This window comes from Symphalangus syndactylus, chromosome 14, assembly GCF_028878055.3.
Source record: "Symphalangus syndactylus isolate Jambi chromosome 14, NHGRI_mSymSyn1-v2.1_pri, whole genome shotgun sequence".
Classification (NCBI taxonomy): Eukaryota; Metazoa; Chordata; class Mammalia; order Primates; family Hylobatidae; genus Symphalangus; species Symphalangus syndactylus.
The window spans coordinates 21,934,956-21,953,124 of NC_072436.2; the positions used below are offsets into that span (position 1 = coordinate 21,934,956).

The 18,169-nt window shown below is 38.8% G+C and overlaps 1 protein-coding gene across 1 annotated transcript in view; it reads left to right on the forward strand.

The window, feature by feature from the left end:
- Positions 1-17,263, forward strand: part of LOC129463144 (ABC-type organic anion transporter ABCA8) — a 97,378-nt gene extending 80,115 nt beyond the window's left edge. The window contains exons 31-40 of the mRNA XM_055243690.2: positions 102-193; positions 3,670-3,833; positions 4,653-4,728; positions 4,802-4,896; positions 5,629-5,748; positions 5,963-6,103; positions 11,009-11,088; positions 12,426-12,481; positions 12,596-15,373; positions 15,682-17,263. Coding sequence (XP_055099665.1) covers positions 102-193; positions 3,670-3,833; positions 4,653-4,728; positions 4,802-4,896; positions 5,629-5,748; positions 5,963-6,103; positions 11,009-11,088; positions 12,426-12,481; positions 12,596-12,694 — 923 coding nt within the window. The 3' untranslated portion in view covers positions 12,695-15,373; positions 15,682-17,263. The remainder of the gene's footprint in view (positions 1-101; positions 194-3,669; positions 3,834-4,652; positions 4,729-4,801; positions 4,897-5,628; positions 5,749-5,962; positions 6,104-11,008; positions 11,089-12,425; positions 12,482-12,595; positions 15,374-15,681) is intronic.
- Positions 17,264-18,169: the final 906 nt, after the last annotated feature.

An 18,169-nucleotide genomic window follows, 5' to 3' on the forward strand; every position in this document is an offset into this window, starting at 1 on the left:
AAATGACAACTAATAGCAAATTCTTGTCACATAGTGAGACTTCAATTATGTTTTACTCTTAATGTTACCATTAAAATAGATTAAGTGTAATCTTTTTTCAGGTGAAGTGTTAGGATTATTAGGACACAATGGAGCTGGTAAAAGCACATCCATTAAGGTGATAACTGGAGACACAAAACCAACTGCTGGACAGGTAGGTAAACTATGTGGAAAATATGTTATCTAATGGTGAAATAGATTTATAAGATCTGATGACCTTAAAAACAACAAATGTCACTTAATCCTTAGATAACTGAAGTGATTAATGAACTACACAAGAGAATAAATTCACGAATTATCACACAAATGCACACAGAAGTTAAGCACTGAAAGGGTGTCACAGAGTCCTTAGGGTGTCACTTTTCCAGTCAAAAACCTCTGGAGCTGGTGGCGCCTTTGCCCAAGTTTGGCTCAGACCCGCTGGGCTCATTCTGTCCACTCAGCTCAGCAGGCTGCACTCTGTTCATGCCACCAGCCTGGATCCCAAGCCTGCTAAGAGTGAGCCAGGCACAGAGCGGTGATGGGTGTGTGAGCAAGCATGGGGTCTGGCTGCTGCACACAGCCAGGCATGCTGGTTGTGGTGGGGCAGGCAGCTCCAGGCACTGGCACAGGCACCAGCTCCATGTAAGGCTGTGGCAGGACCAGGCATACTGCAAGCAGCTTCCACTGCAGACACCAAAAAACGTGGTGGCACCCAGAAGCTTGGAGGTGCCAGAAACCACAGAGCCCTAAAAAGGGTGTCACAGCCCTGGCTTGGGGAGCCCCTAAGTCTGGGATCCCCGAAGGGCTGCAGCTCTTCTCTGCTTCTCATTGCCCACAACATGGCAAGTGGGGGGCATGTTTCAGCCTTGTTTGTGTTACAGCTCTTTTAGTCCCACCATTTGGCAGGTCCTGAGCTCTTGTCCCATGTCCAGGAAGAATGAGGTATGTGAACAACTGGAGGTGAGGAACTTCAGTGAGTGACAGAATAGCTCTCAGGAGACCCAAAGTGGTTCTTCGATTTGCAGGCAGGTCATCTCGATGAATGTCCAGCCCTTAATGGAGAGGAGACCCAAAGTGGGTAGCTTCTTTCTGCAGCTGATAGTCCCTATGTCTGTGTGAATCTGGCTGAGTCCAGGATTTTTATGGGCTCAGAAAGGAGGAAGTGAGTCCTGAGTCCAGGATTTTTATGGGTTCAGAAGGAGCAATTGGTCCATGAGTGGCCATTGGCAGGCCTGGAAAAAGCATCATAAGTTCTCACTCTAGGTCACAGACTCCACCTAGAACTGGCAGCCTGGCACCCAGGCTTCAGGCCATCCCTGGCTTGAAGGTGGGGTTTCACCAGAGAACCACCCCTTTCTATCCAGGAACCTGTCTGTCTGCTGCCATCAACATGCCATCTATGGCACCCAGGTGGTTTGTGCTGAGGTGCACCTGCAAGTCCGTGCCGAGCTGCCCTCAGCACCCCCCCGGACTCCCTCCTGCACTTGTCGGGGCCCAAAATCCAGAGGGAGCTGAGGTGGCAGGAGGCTGGCATGGCAGTTCCACCCTGGGCATGTACACACCCAGCAGGGTTGCAACAGCACCTGGGCTTGGCCACAACTTTGCTCCAAAATTGGAGCATGCAACAGCCCCTGAGATTCGGTAAAGGATGCTCCAATTCAGTAAAGGGCAGGGCTCTTACCTGTTCTGGCCCCCACCAGTCCCCCAGAGTACACAGCCCCAGTCACACCTCCCCTGCTACAGCCAACATCTTTGCTGTGGTGGCTCCAGACAGGCTGCCACTGCCATCAAGGAGTAATTATTAAAGGCATTAAGATGTCTCCCTTGCTGCAGCTGGCATCTTCACTATAATGGCTGCAGACGGGCTGCAGCCACCATCAAGGGGTAATTATTAAAGGCATTAAGAGAGAATGTCCAGCATCAGAGCTGAAATTAATGCCAGAATTCACACACATCCTATTTATACTGCCATCAGTTACATGGATTTGCACTTTTAGTGAGTGTTGTCTTTCCAGTATGTAATATTTAATTTTTAATAAAACTGTTTTTAAAAAAACTGTATTAGACAGTTGTCCTTCACAAAGTGCTTAGTTATTGGAACATACATTTTTGTGCAAATGCAACTATTTCTTGGGAGTGTTTCCAAGAAATAGATCAAAAATGAGATACAAGGAGGTGAAACTGACTTTAATTGTACTTGTAATTTAGTTGTATAAGGTGGCTAGGCAAACAGAAAAAGAGCTCAGGTTTATCTAAGAGAAACATCATGGGGTAGAGATAAAACATTTTCTCCTAAATTCTATGGCAGAAGATAGAAAACCTTAAGAACTCTTTTTCAAAGAATGTCCAAGGGAAGTACAGAACAGAATATAAGGCAGATGCCTGTGAAACTGTACTGTGGGAAAGGGGCTAGTAGTCAAGCCAAGAAAGGAAAAGACAGCTCGGAATGCTATTGACAAATACTCCACTAATGAAAGAAGAGATAACCGACATTCACAATCCCTCTGTAGCCATGGTGAGAGCAGATGTTCATGAAGGTTCCTCTCTGCTGGTGGCTTGGCCAACTCTAACTTAGTCCTTAACTTCAATCATGGGCACCCTCCAACTCAGTCACCACCTGGGCCCGAAGTCAGTATTTTATTCCTCATTAGGCATGGGAGGAAAGGAGATAACTGCTCATTAATACATTGGAATGAAATCTTTTAAAAGGTAAGTCTGATCTGAAGTAGAAAGCCAGCCATTTGGGTGTCACAAAATGAGCTTAATTGGATCAGCCAGTGTGAGTTTTTTTTAATCCATGCATTCTCCTGATTAAATACTTTCAGTGACTGCTTGCTGCTCTATGGCTGGAAGGACACATCCCTCCTTGTCTTGCAGGCAGCTGCAGGAACTGGCTTCCCTGTCCCTCTTGCCACATATTTGTCCTCCCCATCAAGCTTCCACGTCAAGCTTCATCCCCACACAGGGCTTTGGTCTCGCTCTTGCTCTGCCCCAGGTTCCTTGCCCCTTGCCTTTTTTCCATGACTAGCATCTTCTCCTCTTTGTTGAAATGGCCCCTCAGCAGACAGGCTCTTTCTAATTACCCTACCTACTGCCATTTCCCCAGTTATTCTCTACCCCAGCCTCCTGAATTTCCAAAAGCACCACTTTTGATCTGTCTTTACTTTCCATATTCATTTCTCTGCTTGTTTATTGCCTGATTCATTCAGTAGAATGAAAACTCCAGATAATGAAGCACTAGTTATTCCACCCTCCGCTGTACCCACAGGCAACACAGCACTTGTTACATAGGAGGCACTCAAAAGATGTTGATCCATGAGTTAAGTTAAATAGTAATTCAATCAATATGCTTCATTTTGACAGTGATTTTAAAAAAAATGGATATAAACTGTTGGCCAGGATGGACAGGCCATCTATGGGATATTGGATTTTTCAGCTGAGATTGGATTGTTGGCTGTGGACACACTTATTTTACTGTATTTACTCTCTGACAACCTTTCTCCAATGCAAAATGATTGCAGATTATTAAACCCAATGAGGTCCTAGAATTTCTCTAGTTTTTCTAGGTTTGTGAAGAGAATGATGTCAGGGAAATACTCAAAGAAGCAGTGCAGAATGTAGGTTCTGAGAGGGAACTCTCATCTGCAGGTGCTACTGAAAGGGAGCGGTGGAGGAGGGGATGCCCTAGAGTTCCTGGGGTACTGCCCTCAGGAGAATGCGCTGTGGCCCAACCTGACAGTGAGGCAGCACCTGGAGGTCTACGCCGCTGTGAAAGGGCTGAGGAAAGGGGATGCCGAGGTTGCCATCACACGGTACACAGAGGAGCCACATCTGTTCTATACCCAAGGGAGGGGTGGAGGGGAAGGTTGGGAGTGACGACCCTCACAGGAAGTTCAGGATGGGAGACTCTAAATGCTGACCCAGGTCACACTGGGTAGATTTACAACTAGAAACTCCTTTCCTGGATGTCAAAGTATTAAGTTTCTTTCTCATATTTAATAAGAAAATTTAAAAAGGCTGGCGCAGTGGCTCATGCCTCTAATCCCAGCACTTTGGGAGGCCGAGGCAAGTGGATTGCTTGAGCTCATGAGTTTCAGACCAGCCTAGGCAACTTGGTGAAACCCCATCTCTAAATAATAAAAAAAAAATACAAAAATACAAAAATTAGCCGGGTATGGTGGTGTGCACCTGTGGTCCCAGCTGCTTGGGAGACTGAGGTGGGAGGATGGCTTGAGCAAGGAGGCAGAGGCTGCAGTGAGCCAAGATTACACCACTACACTCCAGCCTTGGGGACAGAGTCAGACCTTGTCTCAAAAAAATAATAGTAATAAAATTTAAAATCTAAAAGGTAATTATTCATTGCTAAAATGTATAGAAAATACTAAAATTTGGACTGTCATAGAACAACTATTTGGATATCATGTCATGTCCTTCTATCTCTTCAAAAGGCAACATTATCTTTTGTGGGGGAGCAAGTCAGCCAGTTATATCACCCCTCCTTTCCCCACCCCCCCACCACATGTATTTCCAGAACTGCATTTTTGAGTTCTGCTTCTCCACCCTTGCTTGGGTTATCCTCTTATCTACTTCCTCTTGTCAAGAAGACTGTATGGCTCTCCTGTTTCCTTCAGGTTAGTGGATGCGCTCAAGCTGCAGGACCAGCTGAAGTCTCCGGTGAAGACCTTGTCAGAGGGAATAAAGCGAAAGGTACGGGCAGGGCTTGGTGTTGCTCTGCAAGTGCCATAGATGGGAACCAGACAGGCTGTTCCTCCCGTTGCAGCTGTGCTTTGTCCTGAGCATCCTGGGGAACCCATCAGTGGTGCTTCTGGATGAGCCTTCGACCGGGATGGACCCCGAGGGGCAGCAGCAAATGTGGTGAGGAACATTACGATGGTCAGGGACAGCGTGGATGACTTGCATGGAGTTTGTGAACCATTTTTATTTTGTAAAAATTGTCCCTTAAACTCTTTTGTGGAGAACAAAAAAAAACTATCAATGTCACTTGTAAAACCAATACTTTGCAAAAAAAAAAAAAAAAAACTTTCCCTGATGATATTTTACAACCATTTCTTATTGAAGAAAGAATTATCATTGTTAGGGCCCGTAGGTCTCACTCTTGAGTTTCATAAGTGCTCAGTTGATCTTTCAGGTGCATTTCTGGACCACAATCACATAGTGTTCCATACTTAGCATGAGAACAGAAGCTCTCATTAAGGTGTAAACGTGGTTGTCATTGTGTGCGTTTACTGTACATTTATTTTCTTCTCACTAGGTTGTGAGATGCTGTTGTTAAATTTTATGTCATTCTGTTTCCCTTCACACAGACTTCTCATAAACAAGCCTCTCTTGCTTAGCACTTCTCTTTGAACACAACCCTATATTGAATGTTGTGTTCTGTAAACACCCCTCTTCCAATGCATGATTCCAGTTTAACAGCTCTCACCTAGCTTGCCCTTCCTCATCCTGCCTGCCCTACTAAGAACCCTCTTTTGCTTAATCTCTTTTTGCTAATTATTCACACGCATGCCAGTTAAAAATTCTTTTCTCTATCTCTTTCTGATTAATTAGAGGATTTCCTAAATTGCAAATAATCTCTTGACATTATAGGCAGGCCATCCGGGCCACCTTTAGAAACACGGAAAGGGGCGCCCTCCTGACCACCCACTACATGGCAGAGGCTGAGGCCGTGTGTGACCGAGTGGCCATCATGGTGTCCGGAAGGTTGAGGTGAGTGCCTGTCCTGGACCCACACTTAAACCCAAGGTGCATTGCTGGAAAATTTTGTCTGTGGGGAGAGCTCTGAAAACAGCTGAAATGACTGTGCCCAGGTCTAACAATAGGGACCTTGAGACAATGCTAGCAGCAAATCAAGGTTCTCAATATACTGAATGGTTTTTTATTTCTCCTTTCTCATATGACCTCATCCTCCTCCTACCTCCAGATGTATTGGTTCCATCCAACACCTGAAAAGCAAATTTGGCAAAGATTACCTGCTGGAGATGAAGGTGAAGAACCTGGCACAAGTGGAGCCCCTCCATGCAGAGATCCTGAGGCTTTTCCCCCAGGCTGCTCGGCAGGAAAGGTAAATATGGTTGCTGTTTTGGAAATGGTACCAGATGTTCACTGTTACTTGTCAGTTACATTGAGTGATAGTCATTCAAAAGGAAAACCTGAAAGAAAGATTATTTGTTGGATTCTGCAGGAAGTAAACTAGAGAAGAGACAGCAGATGTAAGAGCTGATATAGCAAATGTCATGGTCCCACTATGTGCCAGGGGCTGTCCTAGTATTGTGTTATCCTATCCAAAACTTACAGAGACTTTTCAGCATAGACGTAGCTATTCCAGTAAAAAATGAGTGGACTTCAAAAAAGGGTCGTGAGTATCAGGGCTTTACAGGAACCTTCATAAATGAAATTGATTATTATCTTTATGAAGAGGAAATTGGCCAAGAGACAGGTTAGGTCACATGAGGAGTTAACAAGTGGCAGAACCAAGAGATAAACCTAATTATTTTATATCAAATCAATTAACATTTCCAATTTTATGTAAATTCTGGTAACAGCACCATCCTGATGTATTTATTTTCACAGATAGAAAAAAATTAAAGAGTAGCCTTAGGACCATTTTTAACACCTAGAATTTATAGCAGATGATAGATAATTTAGGAGTTAGGTGAGAAAAATTATAACAAGGAGAAAAAAGTCATAATAACAATGTGGGAAAATATATGTCTACAGTGTAATATAAATGGAAAAGCAATGCTATAATTCAATGTCCAGCTCATGGCTTTATAGAAATACATCATGAAGCCACAGGGAATAAGCAAAATAGGTGAGAATGACTGCACCATAACTCTATGTAATGATGTCTTGTGAAATGAAATGTAAATCTTCCTAATTTTCAAATGATGAAAAGACAAACATTTATCTGAGAAACAAGATATTAAAAAATGTTGTTGCCTACATTATTTGGTGCTGAATTCCTGCTCTTCTCACCAGAGGCTCAATTACATTATCCTATATTAGGAAGGCAGTTTGAGTAGGATGGAGGAGAAGGAGAGATATGTGACTTGTGGGAAATATATCTAGATTTCTACCCTATTTGAGGAACTTTAAGAAACTATGCAGTATAAATTCCTTGTTGAAGGATGAAGTTGAAGATCAAGTATTCAGTTAGAAAATAAGGTGGAAGGTGACTTTGGCAAATCTTGAAATACCATCTGGACAGCACCTACTCACTTCCATCCAAGGGGCCAACAACACTAAACTGTCTGAGTATTACACCCCTTTCCCCCAGTTCTCCTTATGAACTGCTTCCTTTTGATTATTATTGATTTGCTCTACCCTTTTTTCCTACACCAAACTGACTCTCATTTATAGAAGTAACAACCCATATACAAAGCTACACAAATCGAAACAATATGGCACTAGTGCAAAGACCAACATATAGATCAAAGGAACAGAATAGACAGCCCAGAAATAAATCCCTGAATATATGGCCAACTGATCTTCAAAAAGAGTGCCAAGAATACATGATGGGGAAGGGATAGTCTCTTCAACCAATTGTGTTGGGAAAACAGGATATCCACATGCAGAAGAATGAAACTGGACCCCATCTTATGCCATACACAAAATTCAACTCCAAATGGATGAAAGACATAAACATAAGACCTGAAATTGTTGAACTCCTAGAAGAAAACATACGAGGAAAGCTTCATGACATTGGTCTTGGCAATGAGTTCATGGATATGACAACAAAAGCATAGGCAATAAAAACAAAAATAAACAAGCAGGATGATATAAAACTAGAAAGCTTCCACACAGCAAAAGAAATAATTGACAAAGTGAAAGGCAACCTATGGAATGGGACGATTATTTGCAAATTATATACATGACAAAGGGTTAATGTCCAAAATACAGTCATGCACTGCTGAACAATAGGGATACTTTCAGAGAAATGGGTCATTAAGCAATTTCATCATTGTGTGAATATCACAGAGTGAACTTACACAAACCTAGATGGTGTAGCTTACTGCAAACCTAGGCTATATGGTATATCCTATTGCTCCTAGGCTACAAACCTGTACAGCATGTGACTGCAGGGAATACTGTAGTAAATTGTAACACAATAAGAACTTGTGTATCTAAACATAGCAAAAGATAGAGTAAAAATAGGCATAAAAGATAAAAAATGATACACCTGTATAGGGCACTTAGCATGAACGGAGCTTACAAGACTGGATGTAGCTCTGGGTGAGTCAGTGAGACAGTGGTGAGTGAATGTGAAGGCCTGGGACATTACTGTACATGACTTTATAAACACTATATACTTAGGCTACACTAAATTTACTTTTTAAATTTATTTAATAATAAATTAACCTTAGTGTTCTGTAACTTTATAAACTTCCAAAATTTTTTTAACTTTTTGACTTTTTTGTAATAACACATAGCTTAAAATACAAACACATTGTATGGCTGTACAAAAATATTTTCTTTTTTCATATCCATATTCTATAAGCTATTTTCTATTTCTAAAATTATTCATTTGCTTATTTTTTCTACTTAACATTTTTTATTAAAAACTAAGACACAAACACACACATTAGCCGAGGCCTACACAGAGTCAAGATTATCAACATCACTGTCTTCCATTTCCACATCTTGTCCCACTGGAAGGTCTTCAGGTGCAATGACACACATGGAGCTGTCATCTCCTGTGATAGCAATGCCTTCTTCTGAAACACCTCCTGAAGGACCTGCCTGAGGCTTTTTTTACAGTTAACTTTTTTTATAAGTAGAAGTAGTATGCTCTGAAATAATGATAAAAAGTATAGTATGGTATAGTATAGTATATACATAAACCAGTAACATAGTCATTTATCATTATCAAGTATTATGTACTATAGATAATTGCATACTTTTTTATGATTGGCAGCACAGTAAGTTTGGTCACACCAGCATCCCGACAAACACATTAGTAATATGTTATGCTATGATGTCATCATGGCTATGATATCTCTAAGCAATAGAATTTTTCAGCTCCATTTTCAGCTTATGGGGTCACTGTCATATATGTAGTCCATTATTGATTATGACATCATTATGTGGTCCGTGACTGTATATAGGAAATTCCTAAACTCCAGTAGCAAAAAAAAACTAGTAACCCAATTAAGAATGGGCTAAGGACTTGAATAGACATTTCTCCAAAGAAGATATGCAAATGAACATGTGTATGAAAAACTGTTAAATGTCATTAGTCATCAGGAAAATGCAAATCAAAACCACAATAAGATATCACCTCACATCTGTTGGGATGGTGCTATGGTTTGAGTGTCCCCTCCAAAACTCATGTTGGAATTTAATAACCATTTTGATGGTATTAAAAGGTAGGACCAGGTGGGACCTTTAAGAGATTATTAGAAATTATTCAGATTATTTAAAGCTCTGCCCTCATGAGTGGATTAATCTATTCAAGGATTGATGAGTTATCTCGGGAGTAAGTTAGTTATCTTGGAAGTGGGTCTGTTATAAAAGCCAGTTTGGCTCTCTCTCGAGTGCCCCTCCCACCCTGTAATGCCATCTGCCAAGTTATGACACAACAAGAAGACCCTCACCAGATGTATCCCCGTGACCTGGAACTTCCCAGCCTCCAGAATAATAAGGAATAAATTCTTTTTATTACAAATTGCCCAGTCTGTGGTATAGTGTCATAGCAACAAAAAACTGGACTAGATGGATGGTTATTCCACTCCTACAAATAACTGTTGCTAAGGAGGTGGAGAAATTGGAATGCTTGCACACTGTTGGTAGAAATGCAAAATGGTGCAGCCACTATGGAAAATAATATGGTAGATTCTCAAAATATCAAAAGCGGAACTATCTTACATCCAACAATTGCATTTCTGGGTATATATCCGAAAGAACTGAAATCAGGATCTCAAAGAGATACCTGCACCCACATTTTCATTGCAGCACTATTCTTAATAGCCAAGATGTATAAACAATCTAAGTGTTCACTGAGAGATAAATGGATAAAGTAAATGTGTTAGGTACATGTAATGAAATACTATCTGACCTTGAAAAGAAATTCTGCAGCATGTGACAGCACAGATGACCCTTGAGGACTTTATGCTGAGTGAACTAAATCAGTCACATAAAGACAGACTCTGCATGATTCTACTTATAAGAGATCTAAAATAGTCAAATTCATAGAATCAAATAGTACTAGGTGCTGGGGAGAGATGAATATGAGAAGTTACTCATCATAGGTGTAAAATTTTAGTTAAGCAAGATGAATAAGCTCTAGAGATCTTCTGTACATCATTATACTCTCTTTTGTCCCACTGAACCTGCAGCTGGAATCACCGCAAATGCAGTGGCAGTGGAGTTTCCACAAGAGAGTTCCCCAAACTGTCCCAAGATGGGGCCGGTTGGGATTCCAGAAAGAGAACTAAATCCACGGTGATCAGTCCAAATCATTTATCAGGGGAACTTCCTTACAGAGTGGGCTGCAGCAATTTTCGAGATGAATAGTGAGAGAAAAGGGGTATTCTACCTAGGCCTGTCTACAGTGAGGGGTCAGGTTATGGAGTTTTTATGAAGGTTTAAGGAATTTGGCACAGGGTCGGGGTTAGTTGTTTTGGACAACAATCCGAATAGCTTTATCTGTTTCTGGGAATGTTCAAAGCCCTAGCTTGGGTTCAAACCAGCTGGGAAAGACCTTCTGTCGGCCAGATCACAGAGCAGTCAAGACCCTCTGATTTTTGGTCAGAACACAGAAAAATGTGAAGGAAACTGGGGGACCCTACATACTCATAGTCAACAGTACTGGATTTTTCACTTCGAAATTTGTTAACAGGGTAGATCTCATGTTAAATGTTCCTAACACCATTTTTTAAAAGAAAAAAAAAAGACCAGAGAGATGATTGACATCAGTTCACATCTGGCACAGGGGGTATCACTCTTCTTTCCTCTCCTTTTCTCTCAGGTACTCCTCTCTGATGGTTTATAAGTTGCCAGTGGAAGATGTGCAACCTTTAGCCCAAGCTTTCTTCAAATTAGAGAAGGGTAAGAAGTATGACTTTGAAGTAAGACCCTGGAAAGAAGATAATTTCAAATCATAAAATAATCTTCTTTATGACGAAAATGAAATGTGACAAAATGCATTACATTTTAGAGTCTCAAATTGAATTTTAGGAAGACCAAAACGAAGGAGATAGAGAGATTCTCTGTGTCTGTGCCAGGGGATAATGAGAGTGATTTTTTTCACTTTTGCTTTGTGGGGTTTTGTCATGTATTTTTGCACATGTGTTGGTACAACCTGTCAAAACTCAGTTATATATGCATTTAAGAAAATTTTCTTTTGAAACATCTATGCATACATATTTAAAATTAAATTTTCCATGGACTGGCATATTATTTTACTATCTTAGGCTGTATATTAAGAAACTGACTCCTGTCTGGTCGTTGAAACAATCTCCTCGCATCTGTCACATTTTAAAACTAACTGCCGTGCATCTGTCATCACAGGTTCATGTTTTCCTTGCAATTTTACCTCATTAAGTCTGCTACTCTGAACTGTGCTAGTCAGAACTCCCTCGCTATACTGTTTTCATTGTCACTGCTCAGTGATATATCTTTGCTTGTTTATCCCCTGCTCTAAGAAAGAGATTCAGATCTTCTGGTTCTAGAGGAATTGTCTAACTTCCTAGAGCATCAGGAATTGTCTGACTCTCTCCTTGAGAGCATCTGTGGTCACAGTAATGCATCTTCTTTTCATTCTCTGATGTATCTGAGCACTCCAACTTTCTGGGCCATGTGGTCATTCACAGCACTCTCCAGGTTGGCATTAAGCCCAGTGCTGATCTGAAACTTTTGGTGGCATATTTCCAATCTGCTGAGCCCCTATTACAGCTCTAACTGCCTCTCCCAGTCTATTCTGATCAATAAGAACAGTTTCTGACCCAATCAAGGGAAGCTGCAATGGTTTTTGGATAGAGGTCCATGAAGATACCTGCTCTCTAAAAAAGCTCACAAATCCTTCTCTATAATCTTCTGATGCAAGCCTTTTCAAAATGTGTCTGCCTTCCACCTCTTTCTGTGTTGAATGTGCAAAACCCACTGGCCCACAGGCAAGAAAGAAAGCTTACTCAGTACCATTTTCTCCTTTAAATACAGTTAGCAAAAAGCACAACATACAAGCGTAATTCAAGCACTTTTGTTCCCAAACCTAAGTAAATGTATTGGTGTATTCTTAACTGAATGATGTGCTTAAGACATGAATGAATATTACCTTAACCTATTTATTTAAGATTTTTAAAAAATATATCATTTGTACTATGTGCTGATTTATGAGACCTCTAGATATGAAATATATGAACTAATACATGTTCATCCCTACGCAGTTAAACAGAGCTTTGACCTAGAGGAGTACAGCCTCTCACAGTCTACCCTGGAGCAGGTGGGTCATTTTTAGTGATTCGTACCATCCATGGTGTATGTGTATAATGCATTCCCTTGGAGCTGCAGAGGCAGTATGGCATTGTTCTCTCTTTATTTCTTTCCTCCCTTTCAGGTTTTCCTGGAGCTCTCCAAGGAGCAGGAGCTGGGCGATTTTGAGGAGGATTTTGATCCTTCGGTGAAGTGGAAGCTCCTCCCCCAGGAAGAGCCTTAAAACCCCAAATTCTGTGTTCCTGTTTAAACACGTGGTGTTTTTGTAATACATTTATTTTTATAGCATCAATGTTCTATTTTTAGAAAATATATTATAAGTACAGAAATGGTTCTTCGTGTGGTGGGAGGAGGAGGTGCGGGTGCTGGGTGAGTGCCATGTCAGTGTGGACAGAGGCATTTGACTAAGCCAACCTCCTCTCACAGCCTCTGTATCTCTGCAGGCCACCCTGGTTCCATTGTTCCATATAATACCGAATAAATAAATTTACCTTTATATGATCGTATAAGTTTCTACATATGATAAACAAATTTTGTTTAAAATTTTAAAATAAAAATCCTAAAACACTTTTTTTCTAACCTAGACTGAGAAATTCATATGTTTACTCTTCTGGGTGTTTGATACTTTGTAAAGTTGATATTTTCCTAAGAATTTAACATGTCATATTTTTGAAATAGATTTAAGTGTGTTTCTTATTGCTAAAAATACTAAATGTCATGGGCCATAGTATCTGATATCAATATAGTTGATAACCTACCCACAGGTAACACCATGATGTAGGCATAAATGGAAAACCAAAACCCTACTATTTCAAATATATTGTACTTTTTTATTTCTGTAAGCCAGCTGTGTGCCATTTTCATTGGACTTTTAAATCTAGACTTTAGTGATGTCTACATTGTAAATGATCTTTTGTAGATATTTGTCACTTGGTTTCAGAAAGTTCACAAATGTAGCAACAGGTCACATGACTGAGTAGGTAGAAAATGAGAAATAAATCTCATATATGTAGTTTTGAAGTATGTTTTCTATTTCATGTGTCTTTTTCTTAACTCAGTGGCCTCCTACTTATAAATTCCATTAAAAATATTTTCTTTTTTATTATTATTATACTTTAAGTTTTAAGGTACTTGTGCACAATGTGCAGGTTTCTTACATATGTATCCATGTGCCATGTTGGTGTGCTGCACCCATTAACTCATCATTTAGCATTAGGTATATCTCCTTATATAAGCATAATTACTGGACTTTAAGACCATCATAATAGGATTTTCTGCTAAACTAATATTTAGGCCAATGTTTGTGATATTAGCCTAATTATTATCCTTGTTTACCAAGTATAATAATGGAACACCAACTCCACATACTTCCTGGTACTGCACTCCTTCATGTTTACAACCATAAAACCAGACAGTTAACATAGAAAAGAATACTCATATTTCTGTTTGCTTGGGCTTAAGTTTGCCTATCTAATTCAACTTTGATGTTATACAGAAATATGCTGGGATTTGGAATCCCAAGAAATATGTCTTATGTTTTAGATATGCATTTGGAGTAAATCCTACAACCCTGTCAAGCCTTAGTGTACCCCATTGCTGCTACTTGGGGTGGATTTCACAGGAATTAAATGGTTCTCATTTTTAGATATGCAAATCTGTGTTCAAAGAGGGCAAGTAATTTAACCAAGATCACTCAACTGGTAATTAGCCCATCCAGCATTCAACAACGTCTCATACCAAAGCCCATGTTTTTCCCACTACCTCAAGCTGACTCAAGCACTTATTCGTAACTTAATTCAGAAGGCAGTGGACATAGAAAACCCAGAAGCTTCTTGATGTGCTTACAATTTAATCAGAAGTGAAATTACACATACTTGATAGAAAGCAAAAAGAAAACGATAATCAAATGTTACATGGCATGCTATCAACAAAGGTGCTGTCTACAAAACTTAAGAAGATCCATTTTGAACTAAGGCTATCTAATGAATATTTTTATGAGTGAAAAGGAATTTAACCTTCATTTTAAAGACAACATTGAATTCATAAGGGGAAAAAAGAACAACAACATTCTAAGTAAGAAAAACTGAAGAGCATCAATATATAGGGTAATTCACCATTGATAGTTAGGATTGCTTACTCTAGTTGTATTACTAAGCTAAACAAGAAGACATGGTTTTTATCTTAGTGGAGTTTTCATCCAGACTGTGAAAAAATGTTGAAATTAATATTATAATTGCATGTATTTCTTGAGCAAAGAAGTTTATTCCTTTGTTGAGTCATTCCTGGAAAAGGCACATAATTAAATACTTAATGTAACAACAATATATTTTGGCTAACAGTCTCTCTCAAATAAGTGAGTGACTCTGGAGATCCTTAGACTAAAAAAAAAATTTATCTGTGCTTTGTGTGCTGCCCCCCCACGTATAGATTCAAATTGCTGTCTTGAACGCACATGAAAAATCAATGATCACATTTATTCTCCATAGTCTTCGTAATATTGGTTCTCAAAATATAGTTCGTGTGCCAATATCATCGCCATATGTGGGAACTTGCTAAAAATGCAAAATCCAGAGGTTCACACAGAATTACTGAATTAGTAACTCTGGAGATGGGACCCAGCAATTGTGTTTAACAAGCCCTCCAGGTAATGCTGATGCATGCTAAATTTGAGAACCACTAGATTATAGCCCATGGCTCCTTTTGTGAATATCAAGTAAAAATGCAATATTCTATAATCAATACGACCTTCTTAAAATTGTTAAGAATAAGAATGACTATTCTTATTGATGGCAAAGTACATTGAGAGAAAAGAGTAATGGCTACTCAGTATCATTAAAAATATCTATAAAGCAATTATTGAAAATGGAAGCTATGTATGTATGCATTATGTGCTAAATAAAAGGTGATGATATTTTTTTTTTTTTTTTTTTTTTTTTTGAGACCAAGTCTCGCTGTCGCCCAGGCTGGAGTGCAGTGGCGCAATCTCGGCTCACTGCAAGCTCCGCCTCCCGGGTTCCCGCCATTCTCCTGCCTCAGCCTCTCCGAGTAGCTGGGACTACAGGCGCCCGCCACCACGCCCGGCTAATTTTTCGTATTTTTAGTAGAGACGGGGTTTCACCGTGTTCTCGATCTCCTGACCTCGTGATCCGCCCGCCTCGGCCTCCCAAAGTGCTGGGATTACAAGCGTGAGCCACCGCGCCCGGCCAAAAGGTGATGATATTTTTGTAGAAATAAATTGTAGCCATTTATTCCTTCCATTTTTAACATTCAGAAGAGTTCATCATTGGGTTTTAGGGGATGAGTATTTTTATTATAGTGTAATATATATACAATAAAAGTCAGCAATTTTAAATGTATAATTTGAGGAGTTTTGACAAAAACACAGATATATATATTTCTGACAAATATATGCATTTAACAAATATATGCATTTGTCAAAACTCATCAAATTGTGTCTGTGTGTGTGTGTATATACATATACATATATATATAATTTATATATATATATATATATATCATCCAATGCCTCAATTGTGGTATACAACTTTGCCATTTGCAACAAAAGTTCTCTCCTACTCTTTGCTGACAATTCCCTCCTCTCACCATTGTTTGCATTATTTAATTTGTATGTAAATAGACATCACTAGGCATCTCAGAGTGCAAATACTGGGTGTTAACTATGCGTATCTATATAGATTCACTTTTTAAAATGTGTGTTTCGCTGTTGTTGTTTTAGTGTTCTGCAAATGTCAATTGGGATAAAGTCATTGACAGTGTCATTAGACTTTCTATGTTTCTTTTTAGATCTGATTATTCTGTCAGCTATTTAGAGAGTGTGTTAAAGTCTCCACGTTTGTGGATTTATCTGCTTATCCTTATTCTTCTGTCATAGATTTTGTTTCACATATTTTCACGATGTTATTAGGCAAATATACATTTAAAATTGTTATATCTTTCTAATGCACAGACCCTTTTATCATTTGTAGTGTCCCTCCTTATCTTGAAGTCTATTTTTAATATTAACATAGTTACTGCAGCTTTCTCCTGGCTGTCTTGTTCATGGTATATCTTTTTCCATGTGTTTACCTTTAGTCTATTTGTGTCTTTGTAGTTCAAATGTATCTCTTGTACACAGCATATACTTAGTTCTTGCTGTTATATCAAGTATGAGGCTTTATCTTCTGATCGAATGTTAAGTTCATTTACATTTAATGTAGTTATTGATAGGATTGTATCATTTAATATTTGTGTCTCTTTTTTCAGATATTGTAGTTATTACTATTGCCTTGTTTTTTTCCTATCTTGCCTTTTACTGGAATTCAATTTTAATTCTTCTATTGGCTTTCTAGCAGCTTCCCTTCGCATTCATTTTAGTGGTTGCTCTGGGAGTTACAACACATATTAAATTTATGTTAATCCATATAGAGTTGATACTGACTTTCTTCTTGCATAATAAAGAACCTCTGCAATAGTATATTTCAATTTATTCCCACCCTTGCACCACATTTTGTTACATATCTCAACTATGTACATTATAAAAACCATCAATATAATGTTATATGTTTTGCTTTAAAAAGCCATATTATATCAACAAAATTAAGAAAACGAAGAAAATATATGCATCATTTATTTTATTTGCTTATATTTTTACAATGCCTGGTGTTCTTTGTTTCTCCCTAAAGAAGTGAAATACTGTCTAGTCTCATTTACCTTCAGATGAAATAATGTCCTTTAAGTTTTTGTTTTGTTTTATAGCAGATCTATTGGCAATAAATTATTATTTCAGTTTCCATTTATCTGAAAATTAAGTTTTTCCAATTTCACATTTGAATAGTAGGTAAGCTGGATATCAAGTATCTGATTCACAGTTTCTTTTCTTTCTTTCAGCACTTTGAATATGTTATCCCAGAGTCATAAATCCTTCTTATATGCTGATAAGATTCTTACCTATTTCAAAAGAGCTAAACTTTTACTGGTTTAAATTCTAATATCACTATCTTGAATAGTATGGATATCATATGGACAGTGAATCTTAAAATACCATACTTGTGTGTGTGTGTGTGTGTGTGTGTGTGTGGTGTGTATTAAACTAGCATTTAACACTGGTGTGTATTTGAATCTGTCAAATTTTGAAATTTGCATTGACTATTCTTTTTAAAAATAAGACCACAGTTTCTACTGTATCTTGAGGTTATTTATGATCAGTAATAGTAAAATTATGTCATTGCCATATACATTCTCTAAGAGGCAGAACCAAGTGGATTCTCTCTTAAGCCTGAAGTTCATAAAGTTTCCATTAGCCCATTTTGCTTCCAAGCATTTATTAAACACTTTTTGGAGAACTCAGTATGAATTGGATGTGTAGTTCTGCTTTTTGAAATGCTTGTAATCAAATTAGGAAGAGAAAATGTAAACACTTGGGAAGATTAAAGAATATTTGTAAGTACACAATTAGAGCTAGTTTGCTGGTTTAATCAATCTTCTACCAAAATGTAAACAAAGAAAACACCACATCATGATTAAGGCAGTAAAAAGTGGTGGAAAGCAGAAACACTTATTAGAACAATCCTCTAAAAGTACAAGATACATGATTACGTGTGTAAAATATAATTAAGCAAGATTTTCTGAGTCAGGGAGATGACTGTCTGAGCTTTCTCTGCCAGTTTTGTGCACACCTTTCCTTTTGGGAAACAATAGA